Source organism: Gopherus flavomarginatus, chromosome 8 (assembly GCF_025201925.1).
Source record: "Gopherus flavomarginatus isolate rGopFla2 chromosome 8, rGopFla2.mat.asm, whole genome shotgun sequence".
NCBI lineage: Eukaryota > Metazoa > Chordata > Testudines > Testudinidae > Gopherus > Gopherus flavomarginatus.
In genome coordinates this window covers 96697199-96712472 of record NC_066624.1, presented here as the reverse complement: position 1 = coordinate 96712472, position 15274 = coordinate 96697199, and the positions used below count along the sequence as shown (strand labels likewise).

General features: G+C 39.5%; 1 protein-coding gene across 1 annotated transcript in view; it reads left to right on the top strand.

The window, feature by feature from the left end:
- Positions 1-12904, top strand: part of WDR49 (WD repeat domain 49) — a 60510-nt gene extending 47606 nt beyond the window's left edge. Inside the window, 7 exon segments of the mRNA XM_050965849.1 lie at positions 1221-1351; positions 3342-3440; positions 4910-5068; positions 5992-6179; positions 6596-6793; positions 9220-9416; positions 12453-12904. Of these exon segments, the coding sequence (XP_050821806.1) occupies positions 1221-1351; positions 3342-3440; positions 4910-5068; positions 5992-6179; positions 6596-6793; positions 9220-9416; positions 12453-12579 (1099 nt within the window). The 3' untranslated portion in view covers positions 12580-12904.
- The last annotated feature ends 2370 nt before the right edge of the window (positions 12905-15274 follow it).

Genomic DNA, 15274 nt, shown 5'->3' with positions numbered 1-15274 from the left:
GGGAAAATAGAAGTTGGCAATTTTGACCATATTCATCACCTCCTGCCTGCTTCAAAGAATTCTGCATGGGTGCAGCCTTGTCGCCAGGGAAACCTCATTGGTTTTCATTAAGCTCTATGTGAGTGCAGGGGTCTACCTGTGTGGAACCTTTTGGAGTGGGGCTGCAGGTGGTGAAAATGATGTTGTAGTGTTTATCTTATGCCATTGTCTCATAGGTGGTATGATGTTGTATTAAATTTATCTTAAGCTACAGCCAACCGGCCAAGAGAAACTGGCACTATCAAAAACTTTTTTACTCTAGAAGTCATAACCCCAGTACAGTTCTCTGTCACAAACCATCATCTTTATATCAGTGGGTCAGATGCCTGATCTGTGAATCTAAGTGAGATGGATTTAGTGGTGGCCTTCTTACACTCTATTAAATAACAATCTCTAATTTAAAGCCAACACATGCCATTAAAAAGAGTGTTTGCTCTGTCACTGGGAAGGAGAAGCGAATGATAATTTTGATGTTCTACATCAGTTAATATGAAGTACATTGGTCATTAAGACTAGTGACCACACACAAATCAAGAAATGCTGGATTTTGCATTATTGCAAATAGTGACACTTCGTGTGGTGCTGACCACAATGGAATCAATGGGAAAATTCTCACTGACTTCAGTGGAAGCAGGACCGATTCCTTCATTTAGGATATGGACATCAGTTTTGCTTAGTTTTTGCTGTATCCCCAACTGGAAGATGTGGAAGTGAAATTCTTGCTGTGAAAGATTTTAAGTGAGGTCTTGAGAAAGAAGATGACATCCCATGTGTTTTGGAGTTTTTGACAAATGAAATGTCAAAATCTGCAGGTTTGATTTTATTGTATTTTCCACACTTTCTAGAATCAGTAAAATGTTTCATAATGTCTCAGCTCTGGTTAGTGTATATTCCCTTAATACTAACGCTGCAGGGAACAGTATGTTATGATCGGCCAGATTCAGCATTTTGTGTTGGCAGAGTGATAGAACAATAGCTGCTAAAAGTATCATGCTTGGATTGTAACACAGAAGAATTTCAGTGGCAAAGGAAAGCAAAAGGACAAAGCTTTTAAATTTTCGCACTCAAGATTATTAGAGTAAATGATTATATTAAAAAGATACCAATGGCATTTTTTGAAGTGGTCAGATATGACTAGGTTCACTTATGTTTTTCTTTTGTTTTTTTATCTCTCTTATTAGAATAATTACTGTCTTCCGACTGAGCAACTTGACTCAGTATTTTGTTCTGCCTGCAGAATGGAAAGGAGGAGTGCAGCATCAAGATGACATCCTATGTGCTGCATTTTTGCCTCCACATACTCTAGTTACAGGTAGCCTAATATTTATTGCCTATTATATCATCCAGGAATTGGGATTTGGGGACATCATTATTATGCAAGGCCTACTCTGTTACTGCATGGGCTGGTGTAGCTAATAAGCTGCTGGCTGAGGTACATAACTTACAAGATGTGAACAAGTTAGAACTTCTTATGAAGACAGGAAAAGTACACTTTTAGTTCTCTTCTGTTTTATGCCAATGAATTTCAAATTGCTTCAATGGGGTTATATCAGACTCTCATTGGAGAAAAGGAGAGGGAAGTCCACCCCATATTTTTCATATCTGAACAGAATGATTAAACCTAGATATTTTTCATGTACCAAAGCTTGAAAACATTTATAATAGGAGGCCCATTATCCTGGATTCAGTGGGAATTCTATGGAGGTGGTGATTGGAGTTATCAGGACTTAAATAATAGAAAAAGATTGAGAATAAATGGTTCAGTTTACCAAAAATTACATACACTAGAATGTTGTGGGTTCTTTTTTTGAGGAGAGGGCACAGTTATAATAAATTGAGTTAAATATGGTGGCATATATACTTATTCTTCACTTGAATTCAGTGGAAATTTAATCAATTGTAGTTTGTGGTTCAGGAACAGCCTGCTACTTACAAACAGCTAAACGAGTTATTCCTCAACCCAGGTGGCTAGGGTTTGTGCTGAAGATCCCTGGTTTGATTGTTGCTGATCATCATGGGAGGACGGAGAGAGGGATGCAGGGTTTGGCTCCTTTTGAATCTGGTGCTTGTGAAGGATACTGAATAGCTATCCCTGATGACCTCTGTCCTTAGCATGGGCACTATCTGAGATGGCTAAGAAGTGTAAGCTTTGTGATATGGATTTCTTACTAGAGTCAAATTTGAGGCCATAAGTCACTAAATAATCCTCAGATAGTAAAATGCTTATTGCTACTAGATATAAGCCAGAACCTCAAGTCCAGGGGGAAGATAGTTTTATGCAAAGAGCTGAGAAAAGGCTCTGAATCAAATTTCTGAGTCCAAACCAGTGGTTTGATTATCAGTTAGATAAAAAAACTGGGAGAGATTTTTATTTATTTATTTATTTATTTATTTATTTGGTTTGCATGTGGCAGAAATCTTGTAAGAGCAGCTAATTGTGTAATATTTAAACCCAGGGTGCCTGACATATAATATCATCTCTCAAGATTTTGGCATCTTCCAGTCTCAAACTGAATCTTAGCTCTAGTTTGGCTTTGAACCAGCCACTGCCCACGTTACTGTGGCTACGCGACTATTTTTAGTGCACTAGCTCCATGAGAAGCCTGCTCAGCTCCAAATGTAGATGTAGCTGTACAATGAGCTCATACAGATGCATCTCCGGTGACTACTTGTGAATTACCCTAGTGGAAATGAGAATAGCATCAGGTCCAATGTACGGTAAACAGCTTAGTTTGTCAAATCAGGGCAAGTCTGACCTTATGTTTTGTTAAACTGAAAGCAAGAATTAGAACTTCAGCCATCATACTCATTCAGTCCTGCTGATGGCAGATAGATTCCAGCCATTAGTTGCTGAATCTACCCAAAATCACAGGTCTCCAGAGAGTCATTTGTGCTGCTTATGACTAAAGGTAGCTTTGGCTGAGGTCTGAGATCTGTTACTTTTTGTTTTGTGAATTGGTAGATTTTCAAAGCATTGTAGGGGATTTGGACACATTACAACTAATGGAAGATATGCATCTGAATCCACTAGACTGCTTAGAAAATCTGTCAATTTTTCCATAGCCTGTTTTTCTGTAAAACCAGAGAAATGTTTTCTTTACAGGAACCTTTGTAAGAGAGGATTAAACCTTTTAAGGTTACAGATGCATGGGAATACAAGCCCTGCTAATCCTTGTCATGTGACCTATCACGTAAAAAGTGAAAATATTGCTGTGTTGGCAATAAAATACTTCTAGCTGCCTGAAAGATCAAGATTGGCTAGTGAGTGTAACAATGTGTTGTCTTTTCTTTGCCCAATTCAGGGAGCTGTGGTGGTGAAATTGTTGTCTGGAATAATACTACAGAAAATGCCTACCTTAAAATTTACCTGGATCCCCAAAAATCTCTGAAATCCAAATCGGGTGAGTGAGCATCTTATTGAAGCAGCACTGCTTTCAGGCTCTAGGCAAAACATACCTACCGTTTGCCTTATGCATATAATATTAAGTGTGCCACTAATTTACTGATAATTGAGTGGAGATTAGGGGGATTATTTATACCTTTGTCTTGTCAGAGTGACAGAAAGCAGCCTTGAGAGTGTACTTGCTTTATACACTTCAGTTTATTCTCTATACATCTCAAGGCTATTGCTTCTGTTTATTGTCACAGATCTACATCAGCATTTTTATATTATTACCTTCAGCAGGGAGCATTCCCTTAATTTTTGCCTTGTTCAGTGTTGGATAATAAATAATACCAACTGAACCTTGCAGAGGCTGCTACCCTTGAGGCTACCCAGAACCTGAAAACTTCACTGGGTTGATAGTTTGCACAGACTAGTGACATAACATATATTAAGCACCATGCCAGTTGGAAATCTATAATTATTCCCCACTGTAATCTGTAGTACATTTTATGGCAGCGCACATCTCAGTATAAGGAAAATGGCTTGGAAAAAACCTTCTGTGGTTCTTATTTAGACTTCCTTAGGTTTCCTCCAAGTTTTATATATATATCATGTCTTGAAATTCATTTCTTACTTGCACATACACTACTCAGCAGGAATATCTGGTGGACTGTCCCTTTATAATGAGCAATACACTTCAGAGTGAGAATGCTTAAAATATTGTGAATACAGTAGATATGGCAAAGGAACTACCAGTATATGAGCTTTCTGATCTTTAAAGGGTCTAAACCCCAGAGGAGCAGATCTTAAACTGATGTAAATTGGCATAGCTGCATTGAACCATGCTGACTTTAATCAGATGAAGATCTGGGCCAGGCAGTGCAGATCGTATTACCGCTAAGTGACCGTTAATGGTCCTGCTGTTCAGTAAACATTCCGCAGAGATCATGGGTCAGATGTTCAGACAGTGTAAATTGGCACATCTGCACTGACATGAATAGAGCTATGTCATTTTATACTCTCTGAGGATCTGCCCCCTTTCCCCCCACCATAACTGGGGAAAGCTTCTCTTCAAATTGGTATTTGTTCATAGTACAAATTATGTACGCAACTCATTGATCCAGCTGCTGGCAATAGAAAATGAGCTAGTTAATATAGTTTGTGCTCATTAAAGAGGAGACTGGAAATCTCATAAAGCCAGAATCCACCATTTCTACTGCTGAGTAAAAACCTTATTCTGTGAATAGTGCATTGAAATCCAAAGGGCAGCTTGCAGGATAAGATATTGCTCACCAAGAGTAAGGGTGGCAGAATTTGGCTCACAAAAATAGTTTTAATAGCATGAACATCCAAAAGATTTAGCTTGAATTCATAAAGTAACAGATACAAAAAAATTGAAAACAGTCAGATGCAAAGTGTTTTTGACATGTCTACTTATACACATAAATCCCTTTCATTGATTATAATAGAGAACATCTCTTACAGATACTCTGTTACTACAACAGCAACTTAGATCTGCTCGAAGAATGTCCTCTAGAAGACATACAATATCTGTAGCTGACTTCTATGACACTGACACTAAGTGCAACAATGCTATTACTAAGCTTCTATTCCTAGAAGCTAGAAAGAATATTTCATTGACAGGTACCGTAAAGTAATTACTACACAGTTGAATCCTGGCTCTGCTTACTTTGCCCATGCTGAACAACGGTTCTTGGAAAAGCTCATTATTAATAATGATAATTGATTATTGCTTTCACAGTTTCCTTTCCTTCTTGCCCCTCAAAAAAGACCTTACACTACTTCTCCTATAGCATGTTAGAATATTTTTCAAACAATGTTCTTTTGTTTTGCATTCATTCTCATTGTCATCTGAATTAATTTGCCCCAAACTCATATTGACAGTACATTTAAATAATCCAGTAAAACTGGTTTGTATCTGAAGCCTGTCTACATACAGAGATCCAAACTGTGTATTGATTTATAACCCCTGCAGTTCCACTTAAGTCAATGAGCTTGCACAGGATGCAAGTCATGGCAGAATTTGGTTTCACACCTGATATATGCAGCTCTGCCTTTAAGAACGTAAATTATAATGTCTGCTGCTTTAACCAGGCATTTTCTGAGTCAACATTGGAAAGCATCTGCAGATTGATCTGAAACTATCTGGAAATCTGTTATTAAAAGCAATATTTAGGGTTTTTCTTTTCTGTATCTATAAAATAAATTGGTTGACCAGGGTTCCTTTTGAAAGAAAGGTAAAGAAAATTAGTTACATAAGGATTACAGTGTATCATAATATTCATGGAAAAAGGTTAACAACAGGTCTCTAAAGAGTGTTTTTAGTACTAGACTTTGTTTTGTTGATATTGCTCTGAACTGCATACCTCAAATACCTATTGAGTAAAAGATATTTCATGTGACTGGAATTTACTGTGCCAAGGTGCTCTGCACAATATTAAAACAGTGACAAAAATAAAAATACGAGTTCATGCATAACAGTTCATGCTTATAATAATGAAAGCTGATGATTCTTTCTGCTTATTCGCCACATTTCTGTGTTTTAGGTGGAGCAAACTTAGTGTCATGTGGAGGTGCTGGCTATGTTAGGTTTTGGAATACCTCGAAAAGCCAGCTCATGGCAGAGTTTGAAGCCCACAGTAGAGCTGGATCCATTATCATGACCATTGATAAAATGAGTCAATACCTCATAACGGGGGATCTAGCTGGATGGGTGAAAATATGGAATATACAGGTACAAGGAATATTTGATTATCTTTTTGTATTTCTCATGTGCCCAATTTGTCATGATACATGCAAATAAGCTGGGTTTTACCTGTTTTCTAACAAAGGAAAAAGATTGACCAACATTTTCAAACTTGGGGCCTAAAGTCAGTGGGAGTCTTTCCATTGATTTCAGTGGGTGCTGGATCAGACCCTGGGGTGCCTATAGCCATGCACCTAATACAAAACCTGACTGTCAGAAGTGTCACATTTTTTCTTTAAAACCCAGGGAGAAGAAAACCTTAAAGAGATTTGCTCCCATCTTTCCTTCAGGGGCAGGTTTGCCCCTCCATCTATCACACACAGCAAGCTGTGGAGACTGCTCAGAAGATTTCCAGATCCAAAATATCCCCCTTCCTCAGATAACTGCCATTTCCTTTTCACCAGGACTACTGCCTTGGTTCCAGTGAGAACAAGATAACCCAGCCACCTCCCCTGATAAGATCTTTTCAGCCACACGATGACTGTGTTACTTATCTGGAGACCTATGTGCGAAGCAGTTGCCTGCTCATCCTCTCCTCCTCTTCAGACTGCAGTGTTGTTCTTAGTGATGTGTATGGTACAACAATTGGAATATTTGGCCAGGTAGAAACACTTCTCTTAGCAACTCTTATGGGTAATGCTGGCTGACACAGAATGTTTCACTTCCAGAGAGATGACTTTTTAATTAACTGCTTCACTGCTGGTCCTTCACATCAGCTTCTGTACTGCCAGAGCAGTCCTGTGGGGGTCTGCCATTCAATTTATCCATGTTTGCTATTTCTGTGCAGGACATAGCAGAAATATCTTGAACAGATTTTCTCTTTAGATTTTAGCATTTCTACCTGAATTCTTGTCTGGGAAAACAGAATGCAAATGAAAACAAACATGTGGATAGGAAGTTATTCACACTTTTTATTTAAGTTCAAAATGCTTGGTTTCAGACCCACACAAGTTTTGGGCAAAGATTGAGTCACTACTGTAGCTGGTCAGAATTTCCTCACAAAATGGTTTTTAGTTGGAAAATGATAAAACATTTTATGGAAATACAATGCTTTTTGACAAAACTTTTATTGGGAAGGCTTCTTAAGTCCAGGGTGGAACTTCTGATCAAAACAAGATACTCCCCTCCTCCCAGTAGCTGATTTAGAGCAGGGATTTGAACCTGGGTCTGCACAGCTCAGGTGACTGACTTAAACCATAGGCTACTGGCTATTCTAAGTTAGGCTTCTCTCAACCTCTCCACTTGAAGCTGCACAACTTTGTACCAATGGGCCAGAGAGAAAGTGGTTAGGGAGACCCAGATTCAAGTCTCTGCTCTTCCGGATTTGGAAAACTTTTGTAGGGCAGGAAAATCATTTACTGTCCAGCTCTAGTCACCGCTGATTTTTTCTTACCTACCACTACTCATGAAGCCATGTTTCAGCTCCAGTAGATAATATCTGAATCATGGAGACATGTTTTCTAAGAACAGATGTAACATTGTGAAACCGTCATAGCGCTAATAAGAATAAATAATAATTTAATGCATCATATTTAGTCACTATGAGTGGGATGAGCCTTCCCACCTAATGGTAAGAGTCCACCTAGTGATATGAGGGTAGGGGAACCTGGGTCCTCCCACTCCACCGGATTTCCCACCCAGGGTCCTCTTGAACACTATAAAGCAGGAATCTGCTACCTGTGGTCCTGTGAACACTGTCCTCTGGGTCCCTTCCTATGGCTCTGCTCCCACCATCAGGGTGTGTCCTGACTGGTGGCTGTCCTTGGCAATCTTGGGATCTCAGCAGGCTAAGGATTCCCGGCTCTGTTCGGTAGATATCCCCATGAGGAGGCCTCCCTGGTGTAGTCCCTCTGCTGCAATGAATGCAGCTCTGCCTCTTTCTGCCTGCCACCCTGCTGTGCTGAAGGACGACTCTTTTGAGTCCCTCCTCCAACTGGAGCAGGGCTGTGGGGATGGGGCTTTCTGGGTCCAGAGTTGTTCCTGTGTCCTTAACTCTCCAGTATGGGGTTTATCCACCCCATCATAGTCACTCATTTCTTCACTGCCTAAAACATTAAAAATGTTACCAGCTTCTGTTAAGTTTGTTAGTAGAGGTGCTAGGAAAATGGATTTATCCCTTTGGGGGGACGTTTTGGCTTTTTGAAATTAGTTTTTGTTCCTAATAAGAACAGAGAGTCAAAATATCAGAAAGTTTTGGGAAATGAAAAATTCTGAAAAAGTTTCAAATCAGAAATGCTGAAACAGAAAACTGACATTTTTTATAGAAATTATTTGACATTGCTATGAGAGTCTTCAATTTTTCTGATCAGCAATGTGAAAAATTTAATCAAAGTATACATTATTTTCACAAGAAACTAAACTATATTTTCAGTGAGTGCAGAGAGGGGGGAATTTGTTGAACTAGCTCAAATTGTTAGTTTTTCAAGGCAGGCTCTTGTGTTTGTCTCAGTCTCTGTTTTTATACAGTGCCTAGCACAATGGGGACTCTAATCTTGGATGTAGCCTCTGACAGTGGTGGGCAACCTGCAGCCTATGGGCCACACGTGGTCTGTCAGGGTAATCCGCTGGCGGACCGTCAGACACTTTGTTTACATTTGCATGGCTGCCTTCAGCTCCCAGTGGTCGCGGTTGCCATTCCCGGCCAATGGGAGCTGCGGGAAGCAGTGCAGGCCAAAAGGATATGCTGCCTATCACTCCCATTGGCCTGGAATGATGAACCGCAGCCACTGGGAGCTGCGGGCAACTGTGCAAATGTAAACTAACTGGCAGCCCGCCAGCAGATTACCCTGACGAGCCGCAGGTTGCTCACAACTTCTCTATGAGGTACTATAATGTAAATAATATGGATCTGGATCCAGGAAAACAGTTGCTTACATAAATATGCAGGAAAATGATGAAAATCAACAGTTGTCTTAAAACTTTGCATCTGTGGTTACTTCCTTATGAAAGAGTTTTTTAAAAAAAAAAAGTAGTAAGAAATAGTTCTAATTCTGAGCGGCTTTAAAATGATTTCTGCTCTGCTAATTAGGAAGAGCACTGGCGAATTGAAAATGCTCCTTCCCACCCTAAAGGAGAGCAAAATCAAGATGAAAATATGGGCCGAAGGGAAGAAAAGGATGATGTTCTAAAGAAAAAAGAAGCCCCTGTTTTTGGAGGAGAGCCATCTCCTAAACCCCTGGAACAAGCAATACTTGGTATGGAAGACAAAGAGGAATCCGTAAACATGTAAGTAATTTATCAAAAGGGGCTTTGCAATGGCAGGCTTTGGCATATTTTTTTTAAACTTTTGTTTTCATCCAAATCGAGACAAAAAAGTTGCTTTTTGTTATGTATGTGTTTACTTATTTATTTATTGTGGAACAGAAATTCCAAACCATTTTTATTTAGAATTTTCAAAATGTTTTATTTCTTCATTTTTGATCAAAATGAAATGTTTCTACATTCCCAAAACTCAAATGTTTCATTGTGCTTTGTTGCCTGATGGAAAATCAATTTTTATTTTTTTTGGCAAAATCGAAATTTCCCCACAGAAAATATCAGTTTTGCAAAAGTGTTTTTTCTGTCAGAAAATCACATACCCTTTGAAGGGACAGAGCCTCAACGTCTCTGCATGGAATTCCTCCTGGAGTGCTCCTATGTTATAATAGCACCTAGCTCTTTCTGTTCATCAGTAAATCTCAGAATGCTTTATGAAGGGGTTAAGTATGATTATACTTTCTATTTTCCTCCATTATATTACTGTTTTATATACTTTATAACTGAGACAAAGAGGTGAACTGACACAGCAAGCCAGTGGAAGACCTGGAAGCAGAGCTCAGGTATCCTGAGTCCAAGTCAATGCTTAATTCACTAGGCCAGTGTTTCCCAAACTTGGGATGCCGCTTGTGCAGGGAAAGCCCCTGGTGGGCTGGGCCGGTTTGTTTACCTGCCGCGTCCACAGGTCCGGCCGATCGCGGCTCCCACTGGCCGTGGTTCGCTTCTCAAGGCCAATGGGAGTTGATGGAAGTAGTGTCAGCCAAGGGACTTGCTGGTCACCATTTCCAGCAGTCCTCATTGGCCTGGAGCGGTGAACCTCGGTCAGTGGGAGCCGTGATTGGCCTAACCTGTGGACGCGGCAGGTACAGAAACCGGCCCAGCCCGCCAGGGGCTTTCCCTACACAAGTGGAGACCCCAGTTTGGGAAACACTGCGCTAGGCCATGCTTCTTTCCTATAAATGAGCCCTAGCGTGGTCTGTGTTAGTTTAAGCATTTTCAAACTCTCCATAACTGGATTACTTCCTGACAAATTTTATGCTGCTTTAGAGAGATATTTTTAGACTACACTGTTCCTTCTATCATAACCATAATAAGCATGCAATTCATTACCTCCCATTCCAAGGGTTTGTATTTGTTCTTAATGCTCAGATAGTTAGGTGTATATCTCTGAGAAAATACAGTGTACTCCTAAATGTTTAAAACTGTAATGACTCTTTGTAACATGGACTGTGTCAAGGCATAAGCGCAGTAAAATTAAACTGTACACAAGTCTTTCTTTGGCTTAAATAATTTCCTGAATGTAATAGCATGAAACATTTACATTAATAAAAGATTTTAAAAGGTTATATTCTTACACGAGATTATTAGAAATGTCACATAATGTCAACAAAGTATGACCAAAATGGATTAAAATTAACAGCATTTTTGTGACAGATAAGATTGTTTGTGCAGAGCATAGCAGTACATTCTTAAAGATTAAAGAGCAAATGATAAGTATTTATTGTGATGAGCAGCATCTTTAAGTATAATGGAGATCGTTCTAATCTTAAAGCAATTCCAGCCATTTCAGTACAGTAGCTCCTGATTTACTCTGTGGTAAATGACATCTGAATCAGACCCAATATCTACAGGTTTTAATATTTTCATAGAAAATGAAAAACACTGCTAAAAAATAATCCAAGTTGAACCACTGCAGTATAACAATGAGAACATACCTTGCCTTAAGCATGCTCCAAATGCTCCCCAGCAAAATCTCTGGGTTCAGTAAGATTGCAGATTCTTCTATTTTCAGAAACATACCTAATGTGTGCTTGGAGAAATGCTAGATTTCCCTTCTATCCTGGAGCAGAACAGGTGGTTTAATAGACTTCTCCTGAGAGAGAGCTGATTTTTTTCAGAAGCACCTGAAGACAAAGAGGTGGAATTGTTCCAATTCTAATTCCTCTTTACAAGCATATGAGAAAGGAGAATGGTGTTTGTGAACTCTAGTAAATATTTCACTAGTATGTAGTCTTGGGAGCAATTACATCTTCAGTCGGGCCAGATGCATCAGAAGTGGGGCCTCTTAGTGCTTATTGCTAGAACATGTTGATGTGTTTCCAAAGCATTAAAGATACAGTGACACTCCTTTACAGCATGTTCTCTTTGTAGACCTATAATATCATGAGGCTGTGGCTCAGGTAGTAGGCTATTCATATTTATTTTTTTTTAATAGAATGAGAGTGAGTCTGGATGGAAAGTAGTGCTGGTCATAAAAATTCCAATAACGTTTCACAGAGAGGGTTCCATTTTTGCCAAAGTTCCAACGAAAACCTGCCTGCCAAGTTTCCTGCTAGCCCATTGGCCCAGTTCCTTGGCAGTCTGGGGCTCCAGATCTACAGCTCTGGGTAGGCTACAAGGCCCCAGAGCTGGTACTACACTCCCTTTTTCAGAGAACTTCAAAATGTTGGGGTTTTGTTCCAAATTTTGAAATCCTCTGCGAAACAGAATTACCTTTCTCTGCCCAGTTATAGTCACAAGAAAAAGAGCTTACTCTCTGAGTCTAGGAGGATGGATCGGAGTCTTGGTAAATGGCCTAAAAGTGCTTTCTCTCATGGGATCTTAGTGAAAGAAAACTCTCATTCACTATAAAGAGATTTTTGCAATCTTTAGATAGTCATTTTACACATGAATAATAAAAATGACTATGGGCCCAATCCAACGCCCATTGAAGTCAATGAGAGCCTTTCTATTGATTTCAATAAACTTCTAATCAGGCCCTATAAGATTATATGTAGTCATATAGCATCTGGTTACTGAAACAAAAGCCATATGGAGCTATGAACATGCGCTATATTCTGACAATCAGCATATATGGGCACAGAAACGTGTGACCCTTTGAATGCATGATAACATATGCCAGGCAAAGGATAAAAATAGAAACTGCAGGAGGAGACAAAATAGATGCCTATCATTTTGTGTTTGCATTTAAATTTTGGCCAAAAAGAGTCACTTGTATCTTCCTAGGATCAGTCCATGGGAAAAGACGATATTGGGTAAAAAATATAAAGAAAGCAAAATCCAGAAAGGAAAGAAACATAAATTCTTCAATGGGAAAACCATGCAAAACTCCACTGGTAAACAGACATTTTGACTTCACAACCTCAGTAGTTGTTATCTTGCATATCTGTAAGTACAGAATCTCATGGGGTCTTTCCTTGGGAGCAAGCCTGAGCCAGAACCAAAGGTAATGGAATTTTTCTACTGATAGGGAGTTAATAATGGTTCTAGTCTCCTCCTTGGGCCATCTTACAATTAGGGTGAACAGATGGTAAGGGGAAAATATCGGGACTGCCATGCGGGAGGGGGGGCAACTTTTTTTTTTTACACTCACCCCTCCGGGAGTTCAGTGGTAATTCAGCAGAGAGCCCTTCAGTTGCAGATGGTCTTCGGCGGTATTTCAGCGGGGGGTAATAAACCTTGCCGCCAAAGACAAGGTAATAGAGAACTCTGAGATTTATTGCTTAGTTGCTGATCTGGGGCTTCAACACAGCAGCAGGACACATAATCCTATTTGAACAGCTTCTTATTTTGTAAGGGCTTGATCCAAAGTCTACCGCAGTCTATGTCAATGGGAGGTCTTTCCTTCAGTAGGTTTTGAATCAGGCCCTAAATGTTCATTGACAGGATTACTCTGAAGCATTCACTTCTGAGTCTGTTCTTGGCAGAAAAGAACAATCTTATTTTTAACAGGTTTTGACAAACCGATCCCAGTGTGAGAGAGAGAGATTTGGAAGGCAATACCAGTGAATTTCTGCTAAGCTGATTTGTGTCCCCATAAAGTGGGATGTTTCTGGTAGCATGCTGAGGAGTCCCCCTTTAAGGAAATTTTCATAACACACACTGGTCTCCTTCCCACTGACAATCAAAAAAAGACAGGAGTTGACACATGGGGCAGAAGGGTCTCTAGGTAAGCATGCGGAACAATGCCATCTCTGATGTAGCCCCATTCAAGAAATGGCAGAAAGAGACAATTCTTCAGTCAGCTTTTCGCACCCAACTTCTGAATCTTCAGATGCTGGCAATAGCAAAAGCACTCGTGAAAACTAAAAATTCAATGAAACAAGGAGGGAAATGGTGAGAAGATAAGTGCAGAGCAGTTCTATGCAGGCTGACTGGAGATAACATTTACTGCTATACTCTATCATTACAGAGTGCCCTTGGGCCACTACACTGTGCTTTACATATTCCTACAAAACAATCACAAAATAGATCCTCAATAAAATAATTATTACATCGGACTGTTCTTTAAAATATATATGGGTTGTTTGTACCTCTTGACAACCTACACTTTTCCTTCCCACACAAAATCAAGCTGACTTTTTTGACAAGGTTTATGAAACTGCTTAAGTGTTGATCCATAAAGAAAATTGGTTGTCTGATTGTTTATTGTGACTGCAATCTCTCTGGCACTTTCCATGATGACTCCCTAATGCTTCTCCTTTCTGCTGCTCCTTCAGAAATTCTGATGTTGAAACATCACTGCTAACCATCCTACTGTAGCATTTAGGGCTTGTTGTAAAACACATCATTGTAATATTTATTTGATAAGGCTTATCTACAAAATTTAGCAATTTTAATGTCAATAATTTATGGTTATAGGTGAGTTACTGTCAGGTTTGTGTGAGCCAGATAGCAAGGGTCAATTGACAAGTATGAGGAAAGCATTGATAGTGTTTGTGTGTCAGGGGGGTGAACCAATTAAATGAAAGCCTTTGCAGCTGAATCAGCAAGGCCAAGTTTTGGCATTGCATGTCCACATTTTAATTTTAAAAATTGCTTCTGTAATCTATATCTTGAAGTTGGATTAACTGCCACATGAACTTCATTTACTAGTCAGGTGCTTGTTCCCAGCTGGTAAAAATATCTTTTTTTCTCACAGTGTATGTTTACCAACCTACTGGTGTTCTCTGTCTCTCCCTCGCTTTGTCTCTGTCTTGCTCCTGTGAAAGATTCAGGTGTGGAATAGTAGAGTTATATTTATGTATGACTGATTCATTAATCCAACTGAAATTCATGATGCGTAGACTAAAGAAGCAGATTTTACACTTTGATATGTACATTCTATTCTGTTAACCAAAATAACATAAAATCACAAAAAGGAAAGAGTGGGATCCAATGTGTAATAAGAATTGAATGAGGTGTAATTTGGTAGGTACAAAAGTAATAAAACTAACGATCAAATGTCACAAACATAACACTTAATAAATCAAAGTATATAATAAAGTGGTGATGGCATCTCACTAATCTGGGAAAGCAACTATTAGCCAATCATGGATCTTTAATATAGATCCTTGTTGGGTCAGTCACGTTTGTGCCAATTAGTAATTATGGGCTATCAGTTACCAAAATAAAGGTGAGAATTTTTTTTAAAATGTCAACAGTTAGGCCTTATCTTGCACATTCTTAAGCAAGTGACTTATTGTAAGCACATTAGTAGCCATATTGAAGTCCCATGAAGGTTAGGCATGTGCTTGATTATCTTGTTCAATTAAGGCCTGTGCACAAGCGCACCATTGATCTTGTGCAGAGTCCTACTGATGTCATGGGAATTCTGCCTGTCCAAGGCACTTATATAGCCCCCACCACTGTCGGATCTGACCACCTTACAACCTGAAAGTGTATTTATCCTCGCAAAACCCCTGTGAGGTAGGGAATTTGCACACATGCAGAGGTCTGCATGTGTGAGTCCACTTGCAAAGTCTAACTCTTACTCTGGCCACGTCCAGACTAGGTATTAAAATCGATTTTAGATACGCAACTTCAGCTACGGGAATAACGTAGCTGAA